General features: G+C 43.6%; 5 protein-coding genes, 1 non-coding gene and 1 pseudogene across 6 annotated transcripts; 2 read left to right on the plus strand and 5 right to left on the minus strand.

The window, feature by feature from the left end:
* Window positions 1-1,547: 1,547 nt before the first annotated feature.
* On the minus strand, window positions 1,548-2,069 carry H2ac12 (H2A clustered histone 12). Its single transcript, NM_175659.2, has one exon. The coding sequence runs from the start codon at window positions 1,976-1,978 to the stop codon at window positions 1,592-1,594; it is 387 nt and encodes a 128-aa protein (NP_783590.1). The 5' UTR covers window positions 1,979-2,069; the 3' UTR covers window positions 1,548-1,591.
* A 177-nt stretch (window positions 2,070-2,246) lies between these two features.
* Window positions 2,247-2,746, plus strand: H2bc12 (H2B clustered histone 12). The gene has a single exon (NM_175665.2). It carries the CDS (start codon window positions 2,313-2,315, stop codon window positions 2,691-2,693), a length of 381 nt encoding a protein of 126 aa, NP_783596.1. The 5' UTR covers window positions 2,247-2,312; the 3' UTR covers window positions 2,694-2,746.
* Window positions 2,747-7,385: 4,639 nt separating this feature from the next.
* Window positions 7,386-7,788, minus strand: H4c9 (H4 clustered histone 9). Its single transcript, NM_175656.3, has one exon. It carries the CDS (start codon window positions 7,747-7,749, stop codon window positions 7,438-7,440), a length of 312 nt encoding a protein of 103 aa, NP_783587.1. The 5' UTR covers window positions 7,750-7,788; the 3' UTR covers window positions 7,386-7,437.
* A 1,115-nt stretch (window positions 7,789-8,903) lies between these two features.
* On the minus strand, window positions 8,904-9,375 carry H2ac11 (H2A clustered histone 11). Its single transcript, NM_178186.3, has one exon. The coding sequence runs from the start codon at window positions 9,351-9,353 to the stop codon at window positions 8,961-8,963; it is 393 nt and encodes a 130-aa protein (NP_835493.1). The 5' UTR covers window positions 9,354-9,375; the 3' UTR covers window positions 8,904-8,960.
* A 248-nt stretch (window positions 9,376-9,623) lies between these two features.
* On the plus strand, window positions 9,624-10,084 carry H2bc11 (H2B clustered histone 11). The gene has a single exon (NM_178198.3). It carries the CDS (start codon window positions 9,656-9,658, stop codon window positions 10,034-10,036), a length of 381 nt encoding a protein of 126 aa, NP_835505.1. The 5' UTR covers window positions 9,624-9,655; the 3' UTR covers window positions 10,037-10,084.
* A 7,027-nt stretch (window positions 10,085-17,111) lies between these two features.
* On the minus strand, window positions 17,112-17,193 carry n-TSgct5. Its single transcript has one exon. It is a non-coding gene; the product is annotated as a tRNA-Ser (tRNA).
* Window positions 23,594-24,338, minus strand: Vmn1r-ps92 (vomeronasal 1 receptor, pseudogene 92; annotated as a pseudogene).

The following is a 25,615-nucleotide window of genomic DNA, read 5'->3' on the forward strand; positions in this document are numbered from 1 at the left end:
AAAAGACTTTTTTTTTTTTTTTCTATTGTGAGGTTAAAAAAATGTTATCTTCGAAAAAGAATGTCTAGGTTTTAGCTTTTAGGATATTGAGTCATATAGATAAATGCCTTAGGTTCTTTTTATATTAAAAAGAAAACCAGCATCATAGATTTTTCTCTTTTTACTTCAATACTGGGGATTGCACCCAGGGCCTCATTCCTGGTAGGTAAGTTTTTAGGACAATTAAAAAAAATGGTTAAATACTAACAAGATCCATCTTGGGGCAAGTGACAGCCACATTCATAGTGACTTTTTTTGAGACCTAAAGCCTATTAGCTAACAGTTATCTCTTAGATGTATTTCCATACTTTACCATCTAACCTAAGCGCATACTTTGTTCTATCATATCGTGCTCACTGAGCATTTGAACACAGACATGGCCCTGTGGAAGGAGGATCAACTAGACCTTATGTCCTATCCAGTGTCTTTCCAAAACTACTAAACAAGTTAGTCATACAGTTTACACTCTCTCTCTCTCTCTCTCTCTCTCTCTCTCTCTCTCTCTCACACACACACACACAGGACTGGTCCTTTCAGGTCTGGTGGGACTAACTGACTAAATCACTCTCTTATATTCTGATATTGCCAGTCACCGACATGCTATTCTCAGAAACTCTTCTCTAAACTCAGAGTCCGATTTCCACAAGTCCATAAATGTACAGAATTTCCTGTTTCATGGGCTGCTGTTGGAACTCCTTTTCCAGCTTCTCTCTTTGCAAGTGGCTGGCGTTACTGAAGTTCTCAGTAGTGACACACTAGGTCACACCAACTGCTTACAATTTTGTAGCCTCTCAGATCAATAATACTGAACTTGGAATCATTATTTCAACACAATTAATTAGGCTCTATTTTTAGAAATGAACTGCAGAGCACACATATTCTTTACACTGTTTTGTTAAATTTTATTCTTGGGTCAAGTTGAGGACTTTATCCCCTTCGTTACCAGGCAGGCTCTTACCCCCCCTCCCCCCCCCGAGTTTCTGCTCCTTTGAGCAGTAAGATTTGTGAAAACATTATGGGGATTTAGAAGAAAAAAAAAGTAACTTAAAATTGATCGTTTACTTCTGGCTAGCAGGTGGGCATGCACACACACCAGTTAAGCAGCATTAAGACCTGTAAAGTCTTCTAACATGTTCTGCTGCAAAGTGGAAAAAAAAAGTAAAACCTCATCTGTTGAAGGTTAACCAGACCTGGTGTCTATGATAGATTATGCCAGCTTGGGAAGGTCAAAGTCCCAATATCCAAGGCAGAGGCAGACTGGCTTGTCCTACAGTGGGTTTTAATGAGATTGTCTGAAAAAACAAAAAATACTTGATGAAAAAAAGACCAAGAAAGCAGTTTCAAGATCCAAATATTCCTAGAAGGGTTAAACTTGAATGCTTAAGTCCCACGCGGAGAGAACACATTTACACTGGACTGCAGCTTACTCACCACGTGGTTGGAATTAGTACTATCACTTCACAAAGGAGATCTTAGATTTACATGTACCAGCTTCTTTCTGGACTTTGTGTGTGGCTCTGAAAAGAGCCTTTGGGAGATATTGAAACCTGCTTCACTTGGCCTTGTGGTGGCTCTCGGTCTTCTTGGGCAGCAGCACGGCCTGGATGTTGGGCAGGACGCCGCCCTGCGCGATGGTCACGCGGCCCAGCAGCTTGTTGAGCTCCTCGTCGTTGCGGATGGCCAGCTGCAGGTGGCGCGGGATGATGCGCGTCTTCTTGTTGTCGCGGGCCGCGTTGCCCGCCAGCTCCAGGATCTCGGCCGTCAGGTACTCCAGCACGGCCGCCAGGTACACCGGGGCGCCGGCGCCCACGCGCTCCGAGTAGTTGCCCTTGCGGAGCAGCCGGTGCACGCGGCCCACGGGGAACTGCAGGCCGGCCCGGGAGGAGCGGGTCTTGGCCTTGGCGCGAGCCTTGCCGCCCTGCTTACCGCGTCCAGACATATTGTACAACTTAAAACTTCCCTGGTAAGCGTTAGCTAAACAGCAGAAACAAAGGGAAACTCTGTAGATTTTTATAGTCAAGCCAGGGCGCGAAAAAGGAGGCCCGTCATTGGTTAGCATTGTGAGTTCAACTTAACCAATGGAAACGAGGTTTTGGGAGTTGTGTATTCTCATTGGGTAAAAGCAGGCTCAGCCTTTTCTCTGAGTGACCACTACCCAGACAAGGGCATTTCACTTTATTTGCATACGAAGTTCTAGATAAAGAGTACCCGTGGTGTTCCTATCTGCTTGTCCTGTTGGGTGTTCAGCTTTGTTTTCTATTCATTTCTACGCCATGCCTGAGCCTGCGAAGTCCGCTCCCGCCCCGAAGAAGGGCTCCAAGAAGGCCGTCACCAAGGCCCAGAAGAAGGACGGCAAGAAGCGCAAGCGCAGCCGCAAGGAGAGCTACTCGGTGTACGTGTACAAGGTGCTGAAGCAAGTGCACCCCGACACCGGCATCTCCTCCAAGGCCATGGGCATCATGAACTCGTTCGTGAACGACATCTTCGAGCGCATCGCGAGCGAGGCGTCCCGCCTGGCGCATTACAACAAGCGCTCGACCATCACGTCCCGGGAGATCCAGACGGCCGTGCGCCTGCTGCTGCCCGGGGAGCTGGCCAAGCACGCCGTGTCGGAGGGCACCAAGGCTGTCACCAAGTATACTAGCGCCAAGTAAACTTCTCAATAGGGTTGACGTCTAGCACCAAAGGCTCTTTTAAGAGCCACTAAACCACCAGTATTAGAGCTGCAAACATGAATTCACCTTCGAGTACGGCTCTTGATTCCTGTGGCAGGTGTATGTAGTGTTGAATGCACTACAGAGTTGCTTGTCTCGGTCAGGGTCTCCCAGTTTTGTGTAAGCCACAATGACCTTTTGACTTAAAGTTATATTGTATTCTGGCGTAATTTGTTCAAAATCAGGTCAGGGCTGAGGGTGTAAATTCAGCTGGGAGAGTGTTTGGCATACCTGAAGCTCAGCTTAGTCCCCATTGCTGCGTAAGTTTGGATGAGGTGGAGCGCATCTATAATGCTTGTGTTCTGGTAAGTAGAAGTAAGATTAGGATCTTAAAATCGTGTTCTGTGTTAGAAATTCTGGCTAGGTTAGCTTACAAGATCCGGTCTCCTGTTAAAAAAAGTTAAATGGAGGCTAGTTAAGCCAAACCAGACAAAACCAACGATTTAAACCTTGCTGTAGTTGTGCCTGCCTTTATTTGAACCCAGCACTCTGAAGGCAAAGCCAGGTGGATGCCTGTTTGAGGCCGGTCTAGTCTACCGAGTGAGTTTGAACAGTCAGGGCTGCACAGTGAAACCCTGGGGTGTGGTGTGGAGGCAGAGGGGACCCATGGGGGACAATTTATTTAAAGGGAAACATTTTTGCCTCTTCCCTGTCTAAGCTTTAAGGATACAGATATTGAGAATACAGGATGGATTGCTTTCTCCTGGAGGTGATCTTACAGGTGAGCAAGGTCAGACTGGAATATTTTATCAAGCAGAACAAGTTTTCTATCCATCCAAGTCTTTATTAGAAATTTGCCTGTTAGGTTAATATTCTGAAAACATATAAAATGACTGTAATCACTTCTTGAGTGCTTATCAACATGCCAAGCATATGAACCCATTTAATTTTTTTTTTTTCGAGACAGGGTTTCTCTGTGTAGCCCTGGACCAGGCTGGCCTCGAACTCAGAAATCCATATGCCTCTGCCTCCCAAGTGTTGGGATTAAATGCGTGCACCACCACTGCCCAGCCCATTTAATCTTTACACAAATCTGAGGTAGTATTTACTATTTTATTTTATTTTTTTTAATGCTGGAAGCAATCTAGAGGGATATAAAGAAAACTATTTTCAAAGCAAAGAGCAAGGGTGGAGGTAATTAATTGGAGAAGGTATCTATCACAAGTAAATGGAGGGATGGTGTAAAGTGAGCTTTCTAGAGTTTCCCAAGTCCAATTTTCTCTGCTCTGTCCCATTCACTCTTAACAACGGCAGTGTTTATAACCCTTAGGCAGATATCAGGTAGCTGATGGGAGGAAACCACTAGTGCAGTATGCTGCCTATTTCAACTTCATGAGACGCTTAAGAGAAATAATGCTTGCATGTTTCTTCAGTTAGTACTGTAGGTCTCTACTATCCAGGGTTTTGTTTGTTTTTGAGACAGGCTCTAGCTATGGAGCCCTGGCTGATTTGGGACTCATTATGTAACAATCCTGGCCCCCTGCCTCAGCTATATCTGATAAATAGGGCTCCCCCCACCCCCTGTTTTTGAATGATGATAGATTCAACCTTCAGGTTTATTTTATTAGTCTTGGATTAAGCTTTTTCAACTCCCAAACTCTCAGTAGGATGCTGATGTTCTTAACTCTAGATTAGTAAGCCAGTTTTCAAAAATATATCATTTTGACATTACAAAGATAATTTTTTTTCTCTGAAATTCTTAAAATTCACTGATTTAATAGAAAACCTGGTGGGAGTAAGGCCTTAGCTTTCATTGCAATGGCCATTACTCTCCTTTCATGTGGATCTCACTTTGTTCCTATGGAGAGAACAGAATTAACAGCTGTTATGAATCAGAAGTAAGATCAGTGCTCATAAACAGCAAAATTAATGCACAAAGCTTAAATAATTTGGTTAAAATTATGAAGGTCAGGACAAGATTCCAGTACAAGGTTCCAGGATAGATTCCCTTCTTTTCCTTTTACCTGTCTCGCATTTCCTCCATCCTCAGTCACATATATTAGTTTCACTTAACTTTGGATAAAACAAGATTTTAATTGTATGCTTATATTTGAATTATTAAAAGTTTAATTTGCTACATTAATGCCCCTTAAAAGAATTAATTTTGGGTGGTGGTGGCATATTCCTTTAATCCCAGCACTTGGGAGAGAGAGGTAGGTGGGTCTTTAGGCCAGCCTGGTCCATAGAGTGAGTTCCAGGACAGCCAGGGCTATACAGAGAAACCCTGTCTCTGAAAATCAAAAATCAGAACCCCCAAACCACCACCACCAATAAAGAATTTGATTTTGTACTGAGGACTTTATGTCCTAGGACAGTTGTTGCTTTGCTGCAGTTTCCTCAGGTGACATTTAAGACAGTGTTTCAGTCCCCTCCTGAGGAAAAAGTGCCCTAATGGTGAAAGTCTATAGAATTTTTGAAGCTGTTTGGAATCTTGTTGCTCTACAGGGTCCTAAGGGAACTCTGTCTCTGTTACTTTTGTCTTAGTTGATGAGATTATAGGGTGGGTCTGGCGGAGTCTCAACTGGGATTACAATCTGATGAAGTAGTATACTCCATGGCTGGACTCAGGGTTATAGGTTAGGACACTCGCATCCCCTGGGCCCCACTGCTGCCCTTTTTAAAAAAAACAAACAAAGAACAAACTGTAAATGAAGTTTCTAGGAGATTTCGTAGAAAACTGCAAATTTTGTAGCTGAAATGGGAGAAAGGTCTTTAGCAAAATTTGCTAGGTTGAAATTCTCATCTGGGGAAGGTTTCAATTCAGAGTGAGATCTTTTGACACTCCCATGTCCCTATACTTTTTTATTTCTCTGTCCTGTCTCAATGTGAGATATGAATAGAACAGAGACATTTATCTCTGTTTTATGAATGTTAAGTAGGGAAAAATTAAATTTGTTCATTCTCCCAGGATTTTCTATGAATTAATTATTCCTATATTTGCATCTAAAAGCACAAATCTAGTTTGTTACTCTAAATTCACTGCTCATATAGTTTCCAGTTACTTAGCAGGCACATTTTTAACAAGGCAAGAAAAGAAATGACAGGTTTTTTGTTTTTTGTTTTTTTTTCCTGAGACAGGGTTTCTCTGTGCAGCCCTGCCTGTCCTGGAACTCACTCTGTAAACCAGGCTGGCCTCGAACTCAAAAATCTGCCTGCCTCTGCCTCCCAAGTGCTGGGATTAAAGGCGTGCACCAAGGCGTGCGCAAACACTGCCTGGAGACAGTAATTTTAATGTTCCATAATGATCCACTATATAAAGAATGTTTTCAGTATGTAAACCGTTTAAGTAGACCTTGCACTTTTTTCAATTGAGACAAAGTGTCTATATTATACTTATAGTATATCAAGTTTCTTGATTTGTATTTTGATTAATTTGTTTTGTATTGTTTGGGACAAAGTCTCAGACTTCTATACTGACTGACCTTGGAGTTACAGATGTCCGCTCGTCTCTACTTCTTAAATACTGGGATTAAAGGTGCAAGCCCAGTGTGATCTGTTTTTGAGCTCTTAAATTTAGAGTTCTCCAATGAGATTCAGATTATGTAACTAAATTGTTTTGAACATAATATTAATCAGTTGATTGAATCTAGCACTTAAGTGAAAACTAACGAAAATAAAGCACAATTAAGCATTTGCTTTTTTTAGTCACATGCCACATTGTCTTTGTTGTTAAAAGCCACACAAGCCAGGTGTGTTGGCATACACCTTTAATCCTTTAGGAGGCCTTCCAGCACAGCCAGGGTAAACAAAACAAAAACAAAGACTGTATTATTTGACATTTAAAGAGCAGAGGTGACTTCAAAACATTAGGGCAGGATTCAAATTCTTCTGAAATAAGCAACTAAAGGAGTGGTCAGTGAAATGGGCTTGAACAGGAAAAATGGGGTAGGCAACGATAACGTGTTTTTTAACAAATAAATATAAAGGATACACATGTCTCAGGTAAGCTCCTCACAACCCTGAAGGACTGGGAAAGCAAACAAACAAGCAAGCAATTTCAACTGGCTCAGTGTTTGCCAATTGTTCCAAATTCTCCATTCTAAAACTACTACCATTACTAGCTTGAGAGATTAATAATCATAGTAGTCTATGGTAGTGACCAAATACCCTGTAACCCCAACTACTCTTTCTCAAGACAGGAGTTTCTCAGTGTAGTTCTCTGTATAGACCAGCCCAGCCTTGTGTCTGCCTACTGGAACTAAATGCGTGCAAAACCACCCAGTGGTTTTGCCTTTGTAATCCCAATTATGGACTGAACGAGGATGCAATTTTCAAGATAAGGGTAAAAAACCAGCTGTTTTCCATTGGTTAGCATAGAATACTTTTAATGTAAACAGAACCTCCATACAGCCCAATCCAGCCAAACCAAACATCTAGTTTGAGTTCATACACTATTTTCATCCCCCGAGAAAATTAACCTTCTGTCCCAAGCAGAAGGCTCTATTGGGATTCCCCTAAGTCTGCAGTAAATAGTTCTACAAAAGCTTAACACTGGCCAGGTCTTGTGGCGCACGCCTTTAATCCCAACACTCGGGAAGCAAAGGCAGACAGGCTTCTGAGTTCAAGGCCAGCCTGGTCTACAGAGTTCCAGGACAAAAAGAACACTGAAAAGCAACTTAGCTCTTTTGATTTTGTGGTGGCCCTAAAAAGGGCCTTTAAGTAGCATTGGAAGAAACTGAGCAGCTTAACCGCCGAACCCGTACAGAGTACGGCCCTGGCGCTTGAGCGCGTAGACCACGTCCATGGCGGTGACGGTCTTGCGCTTGGCGTGCTCCGTGTAGGTGACGGCGTCGCGGATCACGTTCTCCAGGAACACCTTCAGCACACCGCGGGTCTCCTCGTAGATGAGGCCGGAGATGCGCTTCACTCCTCCGCGCCGGGCCAGGCGGCGGATGGCGGGCTTGGTGATGCCCTGGATGTTGTCCCGAAGCACTTTGCGGTGGCGCTTGGCGCCGCCTTTGCCCAGGCCTTTTCCTCCTTTGCCACGACCAGACATGATGAAGACAAGATTGTACTGCTCTAAGACGAAGCAGATGGCTTTGTGGAGAAGGCCGGTCCCTCTTATAGGGAACTTGCGGACCGGAGTGAAAACAGAAACGTCAGGCGGAAGTGCCTGCGGGCGGGGGAGGGGCGCTCAGCAGCCCAGGAGCCTAGCGGCTCATTCATTTTATATAAGAACAAGTTTCTTCCACCTTTTAATGTGGCACATTCTTAAACAAGAAAAAGACTGTATAGGATGTAAGTGGAAAAGAAGCAGATCTCGTCATTCTCCCTTTATTTGCGGATACTTGGAATATCTTTTAATGAATCAATAAGATAGTGAGAAAAATCACTAATGGAATCACACAGCTAAAAAAAAAACCCAAAAAAACAAAAAACCTCTACAGTGTTTTAGTACGTGAACCATTTAAACTGCTGTTATTTCTGTTCTCATTTATCTTGTGACAGTCGCCTTAATGTATCTAATGTGATAGTAGCTTTGTAGAACAGGCTGGTCTCGAACTTCGAGATCCACTTGGCTCTGTCTCCCCAATGCTAGGATTAAAGGCTTGTTAGGATTAAACACATGGTTCAATATTTAAGTCACACAGGTCCAGAAATAATTCTAGCACAGGAAAACTAAACAAAATTATGTATTTAAGGTAACAAAAGATTATAAATGCTGGAGGAACTCCAGTTAGAAGTCTCAAAGAAACCAGATTTTACAGTGTATTTACCTGAGGTTTACAATGTTAAAACTACACGGGAGGTAGAGGATGGCTCTACAGGACACAAGGGAAAAGTGACTCTACTTGCTGAGATGCACACTATACAAACCCTCTCCTTTAAGAAACCTAAGGCCTAATCCTACTTAGTGACTTAATATTGAGTCTCTAGGGACAGCCCGCCCAAACCAGTGCCAAAGATGTGGTGGCCTAGTTTTCCTTGTGCACTGACTTTATGAATATAGACGCTGGCTCATTAACTATAGACGGCCACAAAATGTTTTCATTCTAATTCCATTCCATTCCATTCAGTGCAAAAACAAGTTACTAATGACAAACTGGAATTTAGCCTAACTTGCTAAAAAGGAAACCTACGGCGCTATGCCCGTGAGTCTGTTCAATTCCTTTCCAGAAAGCTAAGTGCTAAGCCCTTGTTAGGAAAGGTTAGGTGGCTCTGAAAAGAGCCTTTGTTGGCGATCAACAGTGCTTTGTATAAAGGGTTTTATTTCCCCTTGGCCTTGTGGTGGCTCTCGGTCTTCTTGGGCAGCAGCACGGCCTGGATGTTGGGCAGGACGCCGCCCTGCGCGATGGTCACGCGGCCCAGCAGCTTGTTGAGCTCCTCGTCGTTGCGGATGGCCAGCTGCAGGTGGCGCGGGATGATGCGCGTCTTCTTGTTGTCGCGGGCCGCGTTGCCCGCCAGCTCCAGGATCTCGGCCGTCAGGTACTCCAGCACGGCCGCCAGGTAGACCGGGGCGCCGGCGCCCACGCGCTCCGAGTAGTTGCCCTTGCGGAGCAGCCGGTGCACGCGGCCCACGGGGAACTGCAGGCCGGCCCGGGAGGAGCGGGTCTTGGCCTTGGCGCGAGCCTTGCCGCCCTGTTTGCCGCGTCCAGACATTGTAAAGATTAAACAGCCTTAGTGACAACTGTACGTTCCCAAAGAGCAAGAGCTTGGTCCTTATAGTTTTCTCTGGGCGCGAAAAGGAACGTTCGGGATTGGCTGCGTTCTTTTCATCTAGACCAATGGAAAGCGATTATAGCAACAAGTATTTTGATTGGGCCAAAGCCTATATGACGTCATCAAACCAATCACCCAATCATCATTTTGCTTTCCTAAGCTTTATTTGAATAAGGCCTCTTTAAAAGGGAAGAGCCGATCAGCTTCTGTGGTATAGCTCTACGTAGAGGTCCTGCTTCACTATGCCTGAGCCTGCGAAGTCCGCTCCCGCCCCGAAGAAGGGCTCCAAGAAGGCCGTCACCAAGGCCCAGAAGAAGGACGGCAAGAAGCGCAAGCGCAGCCGCAAGGAGAGCTACTCGGTGTACGTCTACAAGGTGCTGAAGCAAGTGCACCCCGACACCGGTATCTCCTCCAAGGCCATGGGCATCATGAACTCGTTCGTGAACGACATCTTCGAGCGCATCGCGAGCGAGGCGTCCCGCCTGGCGCATTACAACAAGCGCTCGACCATCACGTCCCGGGAGATCCAGACGGCCGTGCGCCTGCTGCTGCCCGGGGAGCTGGCCAAGCACGCGGTGTCGGAGGGCACCAAGGCCGTCACCAAGTACACCAGCTCCAAGTGAGCGCTCCAGGCTGACACCAAATCCAAAGGCTCTTTTCAGAGCCACGCACAATTTTTAAAGAGAGCTGCTGCATGTCTACTGCTAACTTATGTTTTTGGCGTTTGACCACAGCCAGGTTGGTATCTGAATACTGGTATACAGGGTAGTTACTTTGCATTACAGTAATTTTTTTTTTTGTCCTTTAATTTTAGTTGGTAGTTGTTACCCCTAGACCATTAAACATAGTACTCTATTCCTGAGAAGGATATGCCTGTACTATCCATAAACTGAACAGGAAGCTCAATGAATTTTCAGATGCTATTAGGATTTCATATAACTCAACTGAGTGTCTTTAGACTCCTAATTCAGTAAGCCATTAGTAACGACTATAGGAAGTGGATGGTAATTGCTGAAGAATGTAATGGATACTTGGATACCACATTTTTTCATCAGTTATACTTCAATTTGTCTCCCCGAGCCAAACCTACCCCTTTAAAGTGGAATAGATCCAGTCTCAGTAATGAACAGCTTCTCTTTTTGTCAATAAGCACATTTCTAAATAATCTAAATAACTGCTCAATGTTCTAGGTTAAGTCCAGCAGTGTAGTCTCAAATCTTGTAGCTCAGTGTCTGGGTATCACAAAAAGGAGAGCTAAAAGGAACTGTTGGCTCCAGGGAAGAGTTGTCAGATTTTTCCATTTAGTTGAAGATTAGTTGAAAAGATATGTCTCCATCTTGTGGCCATTTAGGATAACACAGTTTGGATTAGCTAGAGTCTAACTGCATATGTCAGAGTCTTCCCAGCAGACTCCAATGTCTCTTGTCCTTTACTTACTTGGTGATGGAATATATGTCATTTAGGGTTTTCAACTTCTATACTAAACTCTAGTCAGACTTCCAGGTTAGGCACAACCTTGGTTAAAAAAAGACTTGAACAAACAATGACTCTGAGTTCAAGGCCCTATCCCCAGGATAACCCTAACACCTTCAAATGACATCTTGGGGAAACTCAACCAAAGGTGGAGTCAGTCTCTCAACCTGTCTATCTGTGAGTTTAGGGCTCCTTTCTTTCAGGTGGACAACTTAGGCATGTACCCATGTACAACCTGTAAAGACAAGCATCAGGGCTCTTCTTAGCCTGCTTTATGGATTCAAATGACTGCGGTTAAAGCTGTTTCTAATGTGGTTCTGCCTGTTGCTTTTCTCATTAGCTTCTTGGAAGGAACCCCTTTCTATTTATGAGTAATGTGACCAAAATACGCTAGTAGTTTATTAGTACACTAATTACCTGATCTTGGAAGGGACCCTACAGCATGGCTGCTGCATCTTCTTTGAAGAAAAGCCCGATTCTTCTCTTTGAGAGGAAGGACGGACAGTGGTTCCTGTGTTTGGGATCACTGTGGGGCGGACACATAGTTATTCTCTTTTATAATTGGGGCCTTCACTCTGTCTGGAAGGACTTCTGAGTCCTGACAACAGAAACTCATCTTAAGAACAATGTCTTCTTTGACATCTTGTCATCTATGCGCCCCACTGATATCACAGTTTTTATCCCAAGATCTGGGATTTGGCATACTGTTCTTTCCTTGTTCATTTGCTCACTGGCTCAACTTACCCACTCTTTCCATTAGAAGTTAGATACCTTGGGAGTTGGATTTGGTGGATGGCATATTTTGAAATGGAGTTAGAACATTTTGATCACTTAAGTTCTCTAGGTTCTAGAGGTGTCTGGCACTGTGTATTTGTGCTAGCTAGTTTTATGTTAACTTAGCAGAAGCTAGAGTCAACGGAGAGGAGGGAGCCTCCAATGAGAATATACTTCCATAAGACTGGGCTGTAGGCAAGCCTGTAGGACATTTTCTTAACCAGTGACTGATGTGGGAGGACTGAGCTCATTTGTGGGTGGGGCTACCACTCCGCTGGAGGTCCTGGGGTCTATAAGAAAGCAGGCTGAGCAAACCACAGGAAGTAAGCCAGTCCATGGCCTCTGCAACAGCTCCTGCCTCCAGGATCCTGCCCTGTTTGATTTTCTCTCCTGAGTTCCTTCAATGATGTGAGAGTGTAAGCCAAATAAAACTTTTCCTCCACAATTTGCTTTATCATAGCAATAATAACCCCCAACTAAGGCAATAGAATCTGGATAAGTTAGTGAAGTACCAAGAATTGTGACTTGAAGACACCCGGTGAGAAGGTAGGTGGTACATGGGGATCTCTTGGACTCCCCACGACTCATTGTGTTGATTCTCTCACTTTTACTTCCACAGTGGCAGCCAGCTATGAAGTGCTGAGTCCAGGGCAGAAGCAACAGAGATGAGTGTCACTTGTACCCACACGAGATGCTTGGAGCACATCACTGACTAGACCTGAGTCACTCCTTTTACTGTGAAAGGATGATAACGTCGGGTGTAATTATGTAAAGACTCAAACCCTGACAATGACATTGTCGATGAGAGTAAAACATGAAAGAAATCCACCATTGGTCTCAACCACAGCAAGCATAGTAGCATATTTGATTTGGAAAAGATCCTTTGATACTAGAAACTCAAATAGTCTCTTTGTACAGAAGAGGATTTATGAAGGATACGAATAGCAGTGAATTAATTGCCCAAGGCCACATGGTTACAGAGTATCTTATCTTTGTGTATGTGCGTGTTGCTTTTTTGTTTTGTTTTTGAGACATGTTCTCATGTAATCCATGTTGGCTTCTAACATGTTAAGTAGCTGATGCTAGCTTTGAGATTTTCCTCTGAGTACTCAGGTTCGAGGCATGTACCACCCTGTCTGGCTGGGAGAAAGATTTTTCAAGCCACTTAAGTAGCTCCAAATTTTTCATGTTAGCCCCAGGTTCATGTTATGCCCAACTGTATTCAACAACCAAGATTTTTTGGGGGACCTGTATTCAATTAAATATTCAGTACCTTCTAGAGGCTGTTTTTACAAGAAGCCTTATCAGACACTTGGACAAATAGTTTTTGGTAGGATTAGAACTACGTGGGGACACACATTCTAATTCCACTAAGACAGCCTCTCTTGCTGACCCAGCAGTCCTCTTGAGGCACCAACACAGGGGCAACAGTGCCAATCAATGTAGGAAATAAGCCATTCTGTTTCTTAAACTCCTGTGACATGGCAAGTTGCCAGTGTTGAAGGAGGTGACTGGTAGTTTGTGTGGTGGTGATAATTATAGTTTCAAGGTGATTTAATTTGCCCTATAATATTTCATTTAAGACATACAAACACAGTAATGAAATATTGATATGCACACATTTGAAGTGTTTGACACATCAAAAATAAGACTAGAAAACAAATGACAATGTTTCTGGAAAATATTTCTCTTATGTAAAATTGAAAAGGTTTTGTTACAAATCTCTTCATCAATATTCCAAGGGCCTGAGGATGTATTTCAGTTGTATAGTGCTTCCCTAGTTTAAACAAAGCCCTAGGTTTGACCCACTGCAATCCAGACACAAGCTGAGGTGGCACACATTTGTAATTCCAGCATTTGGGAGGTGAAGACATGAGAACCAGGAAATCATGGTTCCATTTCATTACTTAATGTTTGAGGCTAGGCTTGGCTATATGAGATATTATATGTAGTCACAAAAGGTTGTAGTTCTCCCCCTCCCCCCCAGCTCATATATTATGAAGTCAAAATAATACATTTTGTAACTCTTGAGGAAATGGAGAATTCTCAAGTGTGAAGACTGCTTCTCAGCTGGCATCTCTTGGTTTCCTCTTCTGCTGCTGGTTTTCAAGCAGTGGGTTGTAACTCCTTTGGGAGTCAAACAACCCTTTGGTAGGGGTAGTCTATTAGATAGCCTACATATCAGATATTAACATTGCCACTCATAACAGTAGCAAAATTACAGTTATAAAGTAGCAGTAAATATAATTTAATGGCTAAGGGTCACCACAACATGGGGAGCAGTCTCACAGTATTAGTGTAAGGCAAAACAAACTGAAGCCATTTTGAATAAATCTTCCGTTATAGATAGGGGTCGACTGAATCCTGGTTGGAAAGTTGAAACATAAACGCTAGGCAAGTCTGTCCCTGCCAAAGTTGAATAAATCAACCAGGGACAACAGGATAAGTGAAGCACAAAGGAATGTTCCCAGGAAAGTCCCCTATTCCTGAGTCCTGATTGGTGAAAAAAATGTAACTGTAACTTTGCACAGATGTTTGTCATTTTTCACCACAACATTCTGTAACATCCTCGTTCCAGGAGTGGAATTGGAAGGGGGGTGGGGTGGAAGGTGTCTCAGTTCAGCTCCCAAGTCAGTTCTGTGGCTCTGATCCATTGGTAGTGGCTTGATTACAATAAACTTTTCTTTTCTGCATTGCCCTGGTGTTTGAGTTGTGTTGGATCTGAGTAGACCCCACAACATGAGGAAGGTTGAGACCCTAGCCCCTTGTGTAATCTCACAAATTAGGATTAGACATCCTTAAGCACTTCCAAGGAATAAAATGCACTGGACATGATAGCCAGAGCCAGGCTGAGAGGCTGCAAACAGGCAGTTTGGAAGACTAGGCCTACGTTTCTGTTTCCCAGGACCAAGAACGTGGATTCAGGAACCTGTGGCCAGCCAGCCACAGCTTTGGTCAGCCAATACGAGTATACTACATCATCTGGCCTGGAGCAAGGATAGGTAGCCAGAATGAGTAAGGAACCATCCTGGGAAGTCTCCAGAGCCCTAACCAATCAGACCCTTATAGACAGAGCTGATCAGTCAAGGTAAAAGGGAACACACCCCTCCCTGGAATTCCCCTAACTGACAGTAAAAGCTGGGCCTTTGAGTCCACCGGGGGTCTCCATTCTTAAATGAGGAGACCCCTGCATGCAGGAATTTCTGCTGAATTTCTGCTTTTTGCTGTTGCAAACTATTTGAGTCTGGGGTATCACTCTTTGGCAAATCATGGACCCTTACAGCCTGTTACTCCTTAAGTTAGGTCATGAGTGAAAGTGATCTTTGTCCCTGTTTCTGTGTCTTACAGCTTGCTCGCTCTTATAAAACAAGTCACTACATTGTAAGCTGCCTGCATAGAACTCAAATGACCTTCAGTGGAGGTGGCCTCCAGACCACAGCTATCTAGAATACCTAACATCCTGTCAAAAACCAGGTCAGCGATTATGACCAAGCCAATCCTGCTGCACTCCAGCCAGAGCACAGCTAACACTTCTGCTGCTGTCACATGAGCTTTGGGAGGGAAGCTGAGGCAGGAAGGGTCCAGCTAGCTTACCCTCTTTTTAGCATTCTGGTCCTCAGAAATTGGAAGATAATAAATATTTTAAACTGTGAGGTTTTAGTTATATAAATTATGGAGATGGGTAAGCATTAATGTTAAGAGTGAAACATTGGTGATAAGAAAATGTAAAGAGGTGGGTGTGGTGCACACGCCTTTAATGTCAGCACTGGGGAGGCAGAGGCAGGCAAATCTCTGACTTGAGGTCAGTCTGGTCTACAGAGTTCCAGGGCAGCAGAGTGAAACCCTGTCTCAAAAAACAAAAAAGAAACAAACCGGGAAAAAAAAAAAAAAAACTGCAAAGAAATGATGAAAGTTTAAGTTGGGTTAGTGGCTGGCTTGGAGGAGGCTCTAGATGCCTTTGTGAAGGTTATGCAGGTGCTTGCCTTGAGATTGCTTCATCTTTGTGAACTGTTTGGCCTGTGTGGTGTTTTAAAACCAAAACTTAAAAAGAAAAGTCTGCCATGTGTGGTTGCACTCACCTTTAAGCTGGAGGCAGAGTCAAGCCCAAGGCCAAGTTGGTCTACCACAGTGCGTTCCAGGGTTGCAGGGGCTATGTAGAGAGTTCCAGTCCCAAACAACAAAGAAACAATCAACAACAACAACATCTCTAAAAATTAAATATAAGCCTATTGTGTAAAACAGGAATTTCATAAATGCAAAGAAGTAGACGCTGTTCTGAGATAATTACATGGCTATTTTATATTAGCATACATTTCAGTGTATTTTTTAAGTTTATGATTATTTAATAATTTTTCAGTTTTCTCAAACTATGTATATTTTGAAATTTTCAAACATGCATACAATGTATTTTGATCTCACTACCCCATCTAAATCTTCTCAGAAACGCCCTCCCCATACATGTGCCTTTCATCTTCATGATTTAAAAAATCATTTTTTTAAATTTCTTTAATCTTTGATCTAATTTGTTCCCTATATACACGTGGTTGTGGGTCATACGCTAGTGGCCCCTCCCATTCAACAAAATGTGACTCTCCCCAGCACTCAATCATCAGCTGGGGCTGCAGCCTCTGTAGCCTCTTTCCCCCTCTGCGCTGGTATTTTTAAGCGCTTTGATCTTGCGCGGGTAACCACAGCTGCAGAGCATCCACGCTGTGGCCATTAGGCAGTGTTTCACAGCAGCCCCTCCCCCCACCTTAGCATCTCTTCTTACATTCTTTTTCATTGTTCTAACAAGATGTTTCCTCAGCTTGGAGGAAGGGGAGCTAGTAATCCTAAAGACTGGTAAATTGATAGTAAATGAAAGCATGATTAGAAAATGGAATTTGCAAGATGCTAGCCACTCTTAGTAGATCCTCCAAAATACATGTGAAAATACAGCCTATGTTTCATTATGTACAAAGTATCTAAGCAGTAATGATTCCAGTCTGGTATGATGGTTCTCGTGTGTGTACGCGCTCTGATCTTTCATTTTTCAGTGCTCGTAGTCATGTTGATTTCTAAAAGAGGGACTTAATGAAAATGCCAAAAATGAAACTAAAGTAATAGAGTGAGGGAAAGAACGGACTTCAGCTTCATCTGGGTCTCCTTTCCTTGCCCTTCTTTCTCTTCTCTCTGTTCTCACCTCGATTTTTTAGTTTTTCTTACGGTGGTCAGGAACGAATTCACCAGGAGAAAGTGCATTAAAACAATCATCCAGACACTTCGCTCACAGGTGACACCAAGCGAAACACAATGGTTAAAAGCCAAACAGAGCATAGTAAGACTTAATATGCTGAAACCACGCTGATAGAAGCAAATGAGAATTGGGTTCATAGTTAAATGTAAAATCTCTGACTAGACTTGAATTTACAATTACGTATAGATCTTCATTCTTAAATAAAAGACCCAGACCGACGAGGATGGGATTCGAACCCACGCGTGCAGAGCACAATGGATTAGCAGTCCATCGCCTTAACCACTCGGCCACCTCGTCAGAGCATGCAGAAGGAGCCACGTGGCTCGGTCAGAGTTTAGAGGCGCCGGGCCACAAGGTAGTGCTCACTGGGAGCAGTCGTGGACATATGGCTTGTGCGTAGAGGAATGACCTAGAAAGGAAGAAAATGTGAGGGGCGAAAAACCCCAACAACAAAAAACAACAACAAAAGGAACTGGGATGTGCGTGCTTTCGCTGCATTCAGAAAAGTCGTGATCTGGACGGGAACATCCGGAAGGAGCATCCTGGGCGGTCCCTCCGAGTAGAGGTCGGAGGATGTGGCGGTGCAGAAGACGGTGGTGGGCGTGGCTAGGCGGGCGAGACAGAGGTGGGCCATGCCTCGCTGCCCGCAGCGCCCCCTGGAGCCCGTGACCTGTGCGGATTTCCACCCCGGTGACTCGCCGCAGATCTCCGGGGAGCTAGTTCCTGGAAAAGTGGTCGCTGGATTAGAGTAGACAGTACTCAGAATCCGCTGTTTTCTTCTTATTAGGACTTGATCCCTGGCGTCTTTTCCCAGGCCGTCGGCACGGAGAGACCTTGATTTCTGGCTTGTCTATCCCGCATTTGATTTTCAAAGGAACGTGGTGCTTGAGAAAGCACGGGCACACATAAGCACACACAGGCACACATGCACGCGCGCGTGAAGAGAGGAACAGGCAGAGGAGGGAGACAAGGAGGATTCTGGAAGGAAAGAGGTGGATATTACAAGTTAAGACGTTTTTGTTTGTGATAGGAAATGGATAATGAATAGAATAGAGATAATGGATAGAAATTACTGACTAATCCAAACCATAAATGTTCCTTTGAAAATGAGTTAAAAGCAAAACGTTGTTTTGCATTGCTTTTTGTGTTGTAGAGACAGGGGTGTAGCCTGTACTGAACTCAAACTGGTGACAGCCCTCGTGCTTCAGGCTTCCCAGTGCTGGAGCCACAGACCTTCCTGCGTGTTTCCTCCCTCCCTCCCTCCCTCCCTCCCTCCCTCCCTCCCTTCCTTTTTAATATTTATTTATATTTACTTATTCATTTATTTGTTTATTTTTGTGAGTGTAAATGCGGGGGTATAAAAAAATGAAAAAAGGGGCGTGGGATCTTCTGGAGCTAGAGTTGTGTCACATGACACGGGTGCTGGGAACTGCACTCGGGTCCTATGGAAAAGCAAGAAGGCTCTTAACCACACAGAATCTTTTCTCTAACATCGGAAAGCAAGGTTTTTAAGGGAGAGATTTCAGAGGAAAGTACCAAAGGTGACCAGGGAGTTACATTCATGGGTCAGATGAGGAAGTTAGTAGCTGATCACCCCATGCTTAAACTGAAAATGGAAGGGACAGGTCAGAGGGATGTCTCACAGGGTCCTGGCAAATCAGTCACTGCTGAACATCAGGGGTGGGGTGAGGGGAGTGGGGTGAACAGGTGCTAACTGTGTTCAGTTAGGATTCTCTTCCTTAAGGGTGCACTAATATCTTTGTGCTTGTTTTTGTGAATTCAAGAGTCACAAAGAATAGTTATTTTCTTTTTCCATGAAGAGCCTTTACGTTGCGGCTTTGTGGCATGACCCCTTGGTTCCAACAGTCCTGCCTCAGCTCTGCAGCTTCCCATGGTCTTGGTCTCGGGGCTCAGTCTTACTGTTTTGTTTTGTACCAAGAAGAACCTATCCTTTACTCTCTTCCAACAAGTAATTTTCTTCGTGGAGCAGTCGTGACCTTTCTTCCTTTATCTTAGCAGAATCCTTTTCTTATACTTTACTTCTCACTTTAAATGTACATTTAAAAGTTCTGAGCAGAGCTAATTGCACGTTCTAAAGTTTCAGTTGCTTCAAAATATATGTAAGTGGTCTTCTTTTCCTTTAGTAGTGGCAAAGATTTTCACTACTTGGAGTTAAAATAATTTATTAATTTATAGACAGGGTCTTTTCTGGCCTGCAACTTGTGAGCTGGGATTACAGGCATTTGCTCCCATTTCTGTGTTGTTGTTTTTTTTTCCAAGACAGGGTTTCTCTGTGTAGCCCTGGCTGTCTTGGAACTCACTCTGCCCAAGTGCTGGGATTAAAGGTGTGCGCCACCACTGCCCGGCTTCTGTGTTTGTTTTTGTATGTGAGGCTGCACTTATGTTTGCATGCAAGACGAGACTAGAGGACAACTTTAGTGTCGTTTCTTAGAAACCGTCCACCTTTCTCCTAGAGACAGGGTTTCACTGGGACTTGGAGCTTTCCAAGCAGGCTAGGTCGCAGTGATTAGATCCACCTGTCTCTTCCTCCCCCGCACTGGGATTACAGGCACATGTATGCTCGACAAAAACAAAACAAAGCAGCAGCAACAACAACAGCAACAAAAGCAACAACAACAGCAACAAAAGCAACAACAAACCAAGGCAAGGGCTCTGGGTTCTACTCAGGTCCTGATGCTCAAGGCTGGGATCTATGTGATGCTGTTGGTTGGGGCTGAACTTCCCATAACCTGTTCATCTCTGCATTGTTTTTGTTTTGTTTTGTGATTTTTCCCATTTGCTGTAAAGAGAAACTTCTTTGATGAAGGGTGTTACCTGCACTGATGTGTGTATAAAGATAAGATTTATTTATTTATTTATTATATGTAAGTACACTGTAGCTGTTTTCAGACACCCCAGAAGAGGGTGTCAGCAAGTTTGTCCCTCTCTAAGAGACAGACGGACATGCAGTTAAGATTCTGTGAAAAGTGATCATCCTGTCAGACATGGTACAGGTGAGAACAGCAGCTTGGAGAAGCGAGATGTTTTTGGTTTGTGTCCTCATAGAAACCAGAGAAGCTCTTGCATCATTCTTATTCTTCTAAAGGAAAAGAAGGAACACATGCAAAGACCTCCCCTCCCCCCAACCCCAGCCCCCCAAAGGCACAGGCTCCTAAGTTGGGAAGCCTGGTGCTTAGCCATCTTTCCAACCTGTGGAACATTCCTTTTGAGATCAGGCTCAGCAAGTCATATGTCTCCCAAACCAAACCAAACCAAACCAAACCAAACCAAACCAAACCAAACCAAACCAAACCAAACTAAACTGAGCAAATGAGCTTCTGAGGGAAATGTTATGCCCTAAGGAGGAATATCAAAGAGTGGTCAGGTGTGCTCACTTCAGCAGTAGGTGAGCCCTGCAGGGCTGTATTTGAACCTTCTGGGTTTGTAGAGTTCTTGTTTTCAGTAAACTGCTGCTGGGCTTCACTTTCAGTTCTCAGTGTGTGTGGGAGAAGGAAGTCCCCCTGCAGAATCTTAGCCCCTTGGAGTACAACTCTCCCTCCCTCCACAATTACTACAGAGTTGTGTTTTAGAGGCTGTTTCAGACTTAATTAAAATTTAACTACTTACGTAACAAACTATAGAAATGATCCTTGAAGGAATAGTCTTTAAGATTTATTTATTTATTTATATGAATATACTGTAGCTGTCTTCAGACACACCAGAAGAGGGCATCAGATCCCATTACAGGTGGTTGTGAGCCATCATGTGGTTGCTAGGAATTGAACTCAGGACCTCTGGAAGAGCAGTCAGTGCTCTGAGCCATCTCTCCAGCCCAAAGGAATAGTCTCGAGTTTAGTTAACAGAAGGGTGTGTGCAGTTAAGCTAGGAATAGCTGACAGATTCTGTGTCTCCTGTCCTCTCTTACCTTTCACTACACTTCAAAGCCAAGAATCAGAAGGGAACCTGCTTTATAGGCACAGAAAAACAATGTACTGTTCTTTCTCTTGATCTATTTAGGCACACGATGGTTCAAGGTCTTCCAAAGTGATTGCTTCCTTCTTTGTCCAGTAAGCAGCAGCTGGGATCCCTAAGCCCAATGGAATGAATGTAAAAGACGAATCTTGTCCTGCAAAAACAGTAGCTATGAGAAGATTATTGGTTGATTTATTGGTGGAGGTAGTGAATTTATACAAGAAGCCAACTTACCAGGTGAATTTAGGACAAACTATGTTTTACAAAATGATGTGCCCCTTGCTTGATACTGAGTTTTTTTTTTTTTTTTTTTTAACTGCTATATTATGCCCTATGGGAAATGGCACAGAATCCAAGGCATGCCACAGGGTTGTTGTGAAGGAGGAGGTTGACAGTTAAGAAAGGTTTCTATGACCAAATCTGGTGGCAGATCACAGTTATGAATGCCATTGTCTGATGTGTTGCACCAAGGCTCTTTGGATTTGTTCCAGGGCTAGTGCAGACTAGGTAAGCTAGGTAAGGAGCAAGATGTGTCTTGGGGTGTTTGTCCTGTTAGAAACTCAGCACATGCCCAGAGAAGCACAGAGAGATATCCATATTGGAGCTAGCTGTTCCCCATAATACTACCATTGGGATAGTTGTTGAGGTCTGAGAATGTTCTGTTGAGTGAACAGTAGCATGGTAATTAATACTTAATTTTCTGACTTTTGCAGCTATATTGTGGTTATGTAAGTGGAGACTTAGTTTTTAGTAGGTTTAGTAAAGAGTTTAGAAGAAATGAGTGAGTGCCGCTGCAGCCTGATGTGGGTGGAGCAATCCATAAGATGTGTTCACAGATATGTTAGACCAGAGGGCACCCAGGGGCCCGTTAAAGAATGTGAAGTAGCTAAGAGGAGAAAACATTGAAAACTTTCCACAGAGAAAAGATTGTTGGTGAGATGAGAATCCCTGAAAGATCAGGAGATGTGTGGAGCCCATAAAAAAACTGAAATTTTTTGAAAAAAACTGAAAGACAGAGGCTTTCTGTAGAGAGTCACCAGTGTCCACAGTGTCCACAGAGGACACTGGCACCTCTTGACAATGATGTAACTGACACTCATTTCCCCTGGGGCCCCAGACAGGGTGATAGGGTTGCACATTTTTCCTGACAAGACTGTGCCACTAATGAGGGATTCAGGGACTTCTATCCCAAAGTAGCCATGTTCTCAATCAGGAGCCAGTCCAGCTGTGTGCATCTCAGTCTCCAGAGCAGGCTGTGTGACTGAGGTAAGTCCATGCCTGAGGACCCACTGTAGTACACATTCACCCTTTAGCCCTGGAGCCCAGCTCTGGCTGCAAGTGCTTGTATCTGGGTCAGAGATCATAAAGAGCCAGTCTCTTGCAACCCCAGAGCTTTTGAACTGTACACAGCCTGTGCTTACACTTGGCTCCCTGCCTTTTCACTCTCATACATTGTCACTTGGTCACCAATGTGGCAGCAAAGGTTTGTTCCCCTGGACTCCAGGCATTACTGAATGGACCCTAGTGCCTTTTATCCTCCACATCTGCCTGTGTCCAGTCCCCACCTCCATAGTTTCTCACTCATTAACACCACTCAAGTGGCTTGTGTGACAGACCCCATACCAACAAGGATCCTTCCCTGCTGGAGAGGTTAAAGGTTAGGAGGGCCTCAGAAGTCATTGCTATAAAAGTCACCCAAGCCTTCTTCACCACTGGGAACATGCTCTGCATTGACTGCCCAGGTCTGTGTTATTGTCCTCTCCATTGTCTGGGACTTCAGTGTCATTTGTAGGAGGAGGAGTGCCTTAAGCATGCAGAGATTTCCTTTCCACAAAAAGGCCTTCCCTCAGCCCATCATACAAATCCAGGAGTGTATGTAGCTGTCTATGGATACGTCTTGCAAGTGTTTGATCTGTGGTGTGTTCATTATTTTTTATTTTTAAAGATTTATTTTTACTTTATGTATACGAATGTTCTACCTTCATGTAGTGTGTGGACCCAAGGAGGGCAGAGGAGATATTGGATTTCCAGACACTGGAATTACAGAGAGTTGCAACCTACAGTGTGTGAGGAGACTCAGGTTCCTGTCCTGTGGAAGAGCAGCAGTGGTTTTAACCATGGAGCTATCTCTCCAGCCCCTAGTTTTTAAGCATTTAGTAACACATCTCATTCCTTTTATAGTCAACATATAATCATGCTTAGCTGGCTTTAGAGCAGCCAAATCTGAACAGGATACATTTATTTTTCACTGTGACTTTTACACACAATCACAGTTATATTAACTGAGGCTAGTAAACCATTTATTCTCTTACTCTTTTTCATATTGGAATAGAAAGAAATGGTCATTGTAAACATCTGAATCTATTTCTATATTTAGAGGAGTTTAATATGTCAGGATGGAATATAACCTCATCTACAGATTCTCTGTAGTCATGTCATATCAAGCTGTGAAAATGTTTTATTTTCTTAATGGCTGGCCACTGAAAAATGTCAAGTACATTTATGTCTCTAGTGAAATAAATGTCTTTTTGTTTTTATGAGATTAATCATATCACTGGATTTATTCAACTATAATGCACTTCAGTAATGAGACAAGTTGGACCACGCTAGACTGTCACTGTAGACCACAGGTTCTTATTTACTCATATGTAATTTGTAACTACTGTTGGTCTCTTTCCCATAGCTTAAGGGTGTGTGTGGGGGGGGTCTAATAATCTCAAGGACATTACTTTTCTGCTTTTTCTAAGGACAGGAGAGAACTGTGCTGGAGGGAGTGTTGGTTCTGTATGGGGCAGGGGGCAGGGGGCAGGGGGCAGGGGATGAGGGAGGGAGTGTTGCTTTTAAACTCAGTGCCAGGACTTGCACTGAGGGAAATGTTGGCTGTTTTCTGCCTCAACATCATGAAGTGTCATGAGAGGAAAAGCCACTTAGCTATACACCTAGATGGCAGCATATAGCAATACCCAGAATACACACCAGCTCTATATCTATTTAAATGGCTGCCCACTGTGATATGATGAAGCAAGTTGGAGCTTATGAGAACTTTAAAGATCCAAAGGAGGTGTAGACAGAGAAGAACTTGTCATGCTGTCTGTGGTCTGAACTTTCTCCACAAGGAGGTTCTGGGACTGATGGTGACAGCCTGGAACATGCTGAGGAGACAGAGGTGCAGATGGAAAGGCCCTGGGCTACCCTTCCCAAACAAACCACAGTTTTACAGCTCATATCACCCAGAATGTTTTTGAAATGAAATTCTGTGGCTATATATCTGACCCCTGAAGTACAAATAATGATTACATGTGAATATACCAGATAAGTGAAGATAAAGTCTATAGGTTTTTTTTTTTCTCAGAACTCACGATAAATGTATGCACATGTCTCACAAATATAAGGATGTTTCCTAAGATTCCAAGTCCAATAAGAGAAAGGCAGATTATTTGCTGAATGAGGTCACTCCAAATCATCTTAGATCTGACCTGGCCTGCAGGTACAAGTCAACCTGAAACACAAATGGGGGAGTGGGGATGAAAAGACACAGACAGAAGGAATGAAGTCAAGCCTGATCCTGGTCAAGACTCAAAGTTTATTTCTGCAGCTCCAGCTTATAGGCATTCCACCAAACAAAGCTCTTCTTGATTAAGTTCCTCCACAGACTAAACATAGATAAGAGTTCCAATTGTCTGCACACACTACTCTCTGGCCTTGGCTACACACACTGTTCTCATGGCAGTACTCTGGCTCTCCACAGTTCCTCCTTTTTTATTTTATTTAATAAAAGATGCTCCAGCTGAATATACCTGTCTTAGGTTGATGTCTATATTGCCCCTTCTTACCCATCGTGGAAGCATACATAGCATTGATGTACGTTCTGTCTTAGGTTGAAGGAGCTGAAGAACACTCTTACCCGTCAGTGGTCATATTCATTCAAACTGGAGAGGAGGATGTTTGTAGATGGAGGCCATGTATCTGACTCTTCAGATGTAAAAAATGTGACATTGTGTACTGAAGGACACATGGCAGCAGTAAACAGAGGAGCAAGTGTGACAACAACAGCAATGATGTGTTGAAGTAGTGCAGGCCAAGAAGGAAACCAGCCCTGCAGCTGTCCTAGTAGATCTCTAGCTGCTTGAGCTGCATCAAAATGTAGAGGTTCTGCCTTTTCTAAATTAATAATTTCTTAGTGTAATTTTAATAAGTCCAAAGATAAATTTGCATGATTCCAAACACCTTGCAAATGGTATTGCACACCCTCCCAACTATATATAGTATTGTTAAAATTTTTTGGTGTTACACAAATGCATTGATAATTAGCATGACATCTAAATCTAGTTTGTATATATATATATTTTTTTCGAGACAGGGTTTCTCTGTGTAGCCCTGGCTGTCCTGGAACTCACTTTGTAGACCAGGCTGGCCTCAAACTCAGAAATCTGTCTGCCTCTGCCTCCCGAGTGTTGGGATTAAAGGCGTGCGCCACCACACCCGGCTTTAGTTTGTATTTTTAACCACTGTATTTCTTCCCCCAAGAAATTAACCACCTCAAGTAAGGCATCTAATTTCTGTTGCGTCTTATCATCTATACACTCCTGAGTATGCAAAGCCATGGAAACATTTACAAAATGAACTGTTTGAACACTTTGGGATAGGACAATAGCAGCTATATTAGCAGTGACTATTAAAGAAATCAAAGCTACAACACCTGCTATAATTAAACCAATCATACATTTAGGCCTGGCCAATACCCTTG

Source organism: Mus musculus, chromosome 13 (genome assembly GCF_000001635.26).
Source record: "Mus musculus strain C57BL/6J chromosome 13, GRCm38.p6 C57BL/6J".
Taxonomy (NCBI): domain Eukaryota; kingdom Metazoa; phylum Chordata; class Mammalia; order Rodentia; family Muridae; genus Mus; species Mus musculus.

What these genes read in the sequence shown, in the direction of transcription:
- H2ac12 (NM_175659.2), bottom strand. Translation starts at nt 1,978, where the DNA reads ATGTCTGGACGCGGTAAGCAGGGCGGCAAGGCTCGCGCCAAGGCCAAG.
- H2bc12 (NM_175665.2), top strand. Translation starts at nt 2,313, where the DNA reads ATGCCTGAGCCTGCGAAGTCCGCTCCCGCCCCGAAGAAGGGCTCCAAG.
- H4c9 (NM_175656.3), bottom strand. Translation starts at nt 7,749, where the DNA reads ATGTCTGGTCGTGGCAAAGGAGGAAAAGGCCTGGGCAAAGGCGGCGCC.
- H2ac11 (NM_178186.3), bottom strand. Translation starts at nt 9,353, where the DNA reads ATGTCTGGACGCGGCAAACAGGGCGGCAAGGCTCGCGCCAAGGCCAAG.
- H2bc11 (NM_178198.3), top strand. Translation starts at nt 9,656, where the DNA reads ATGCCTGAGCCTGCGAAGTCCGCTCCCGCCCCGAAGAAGGGCTCCAAG.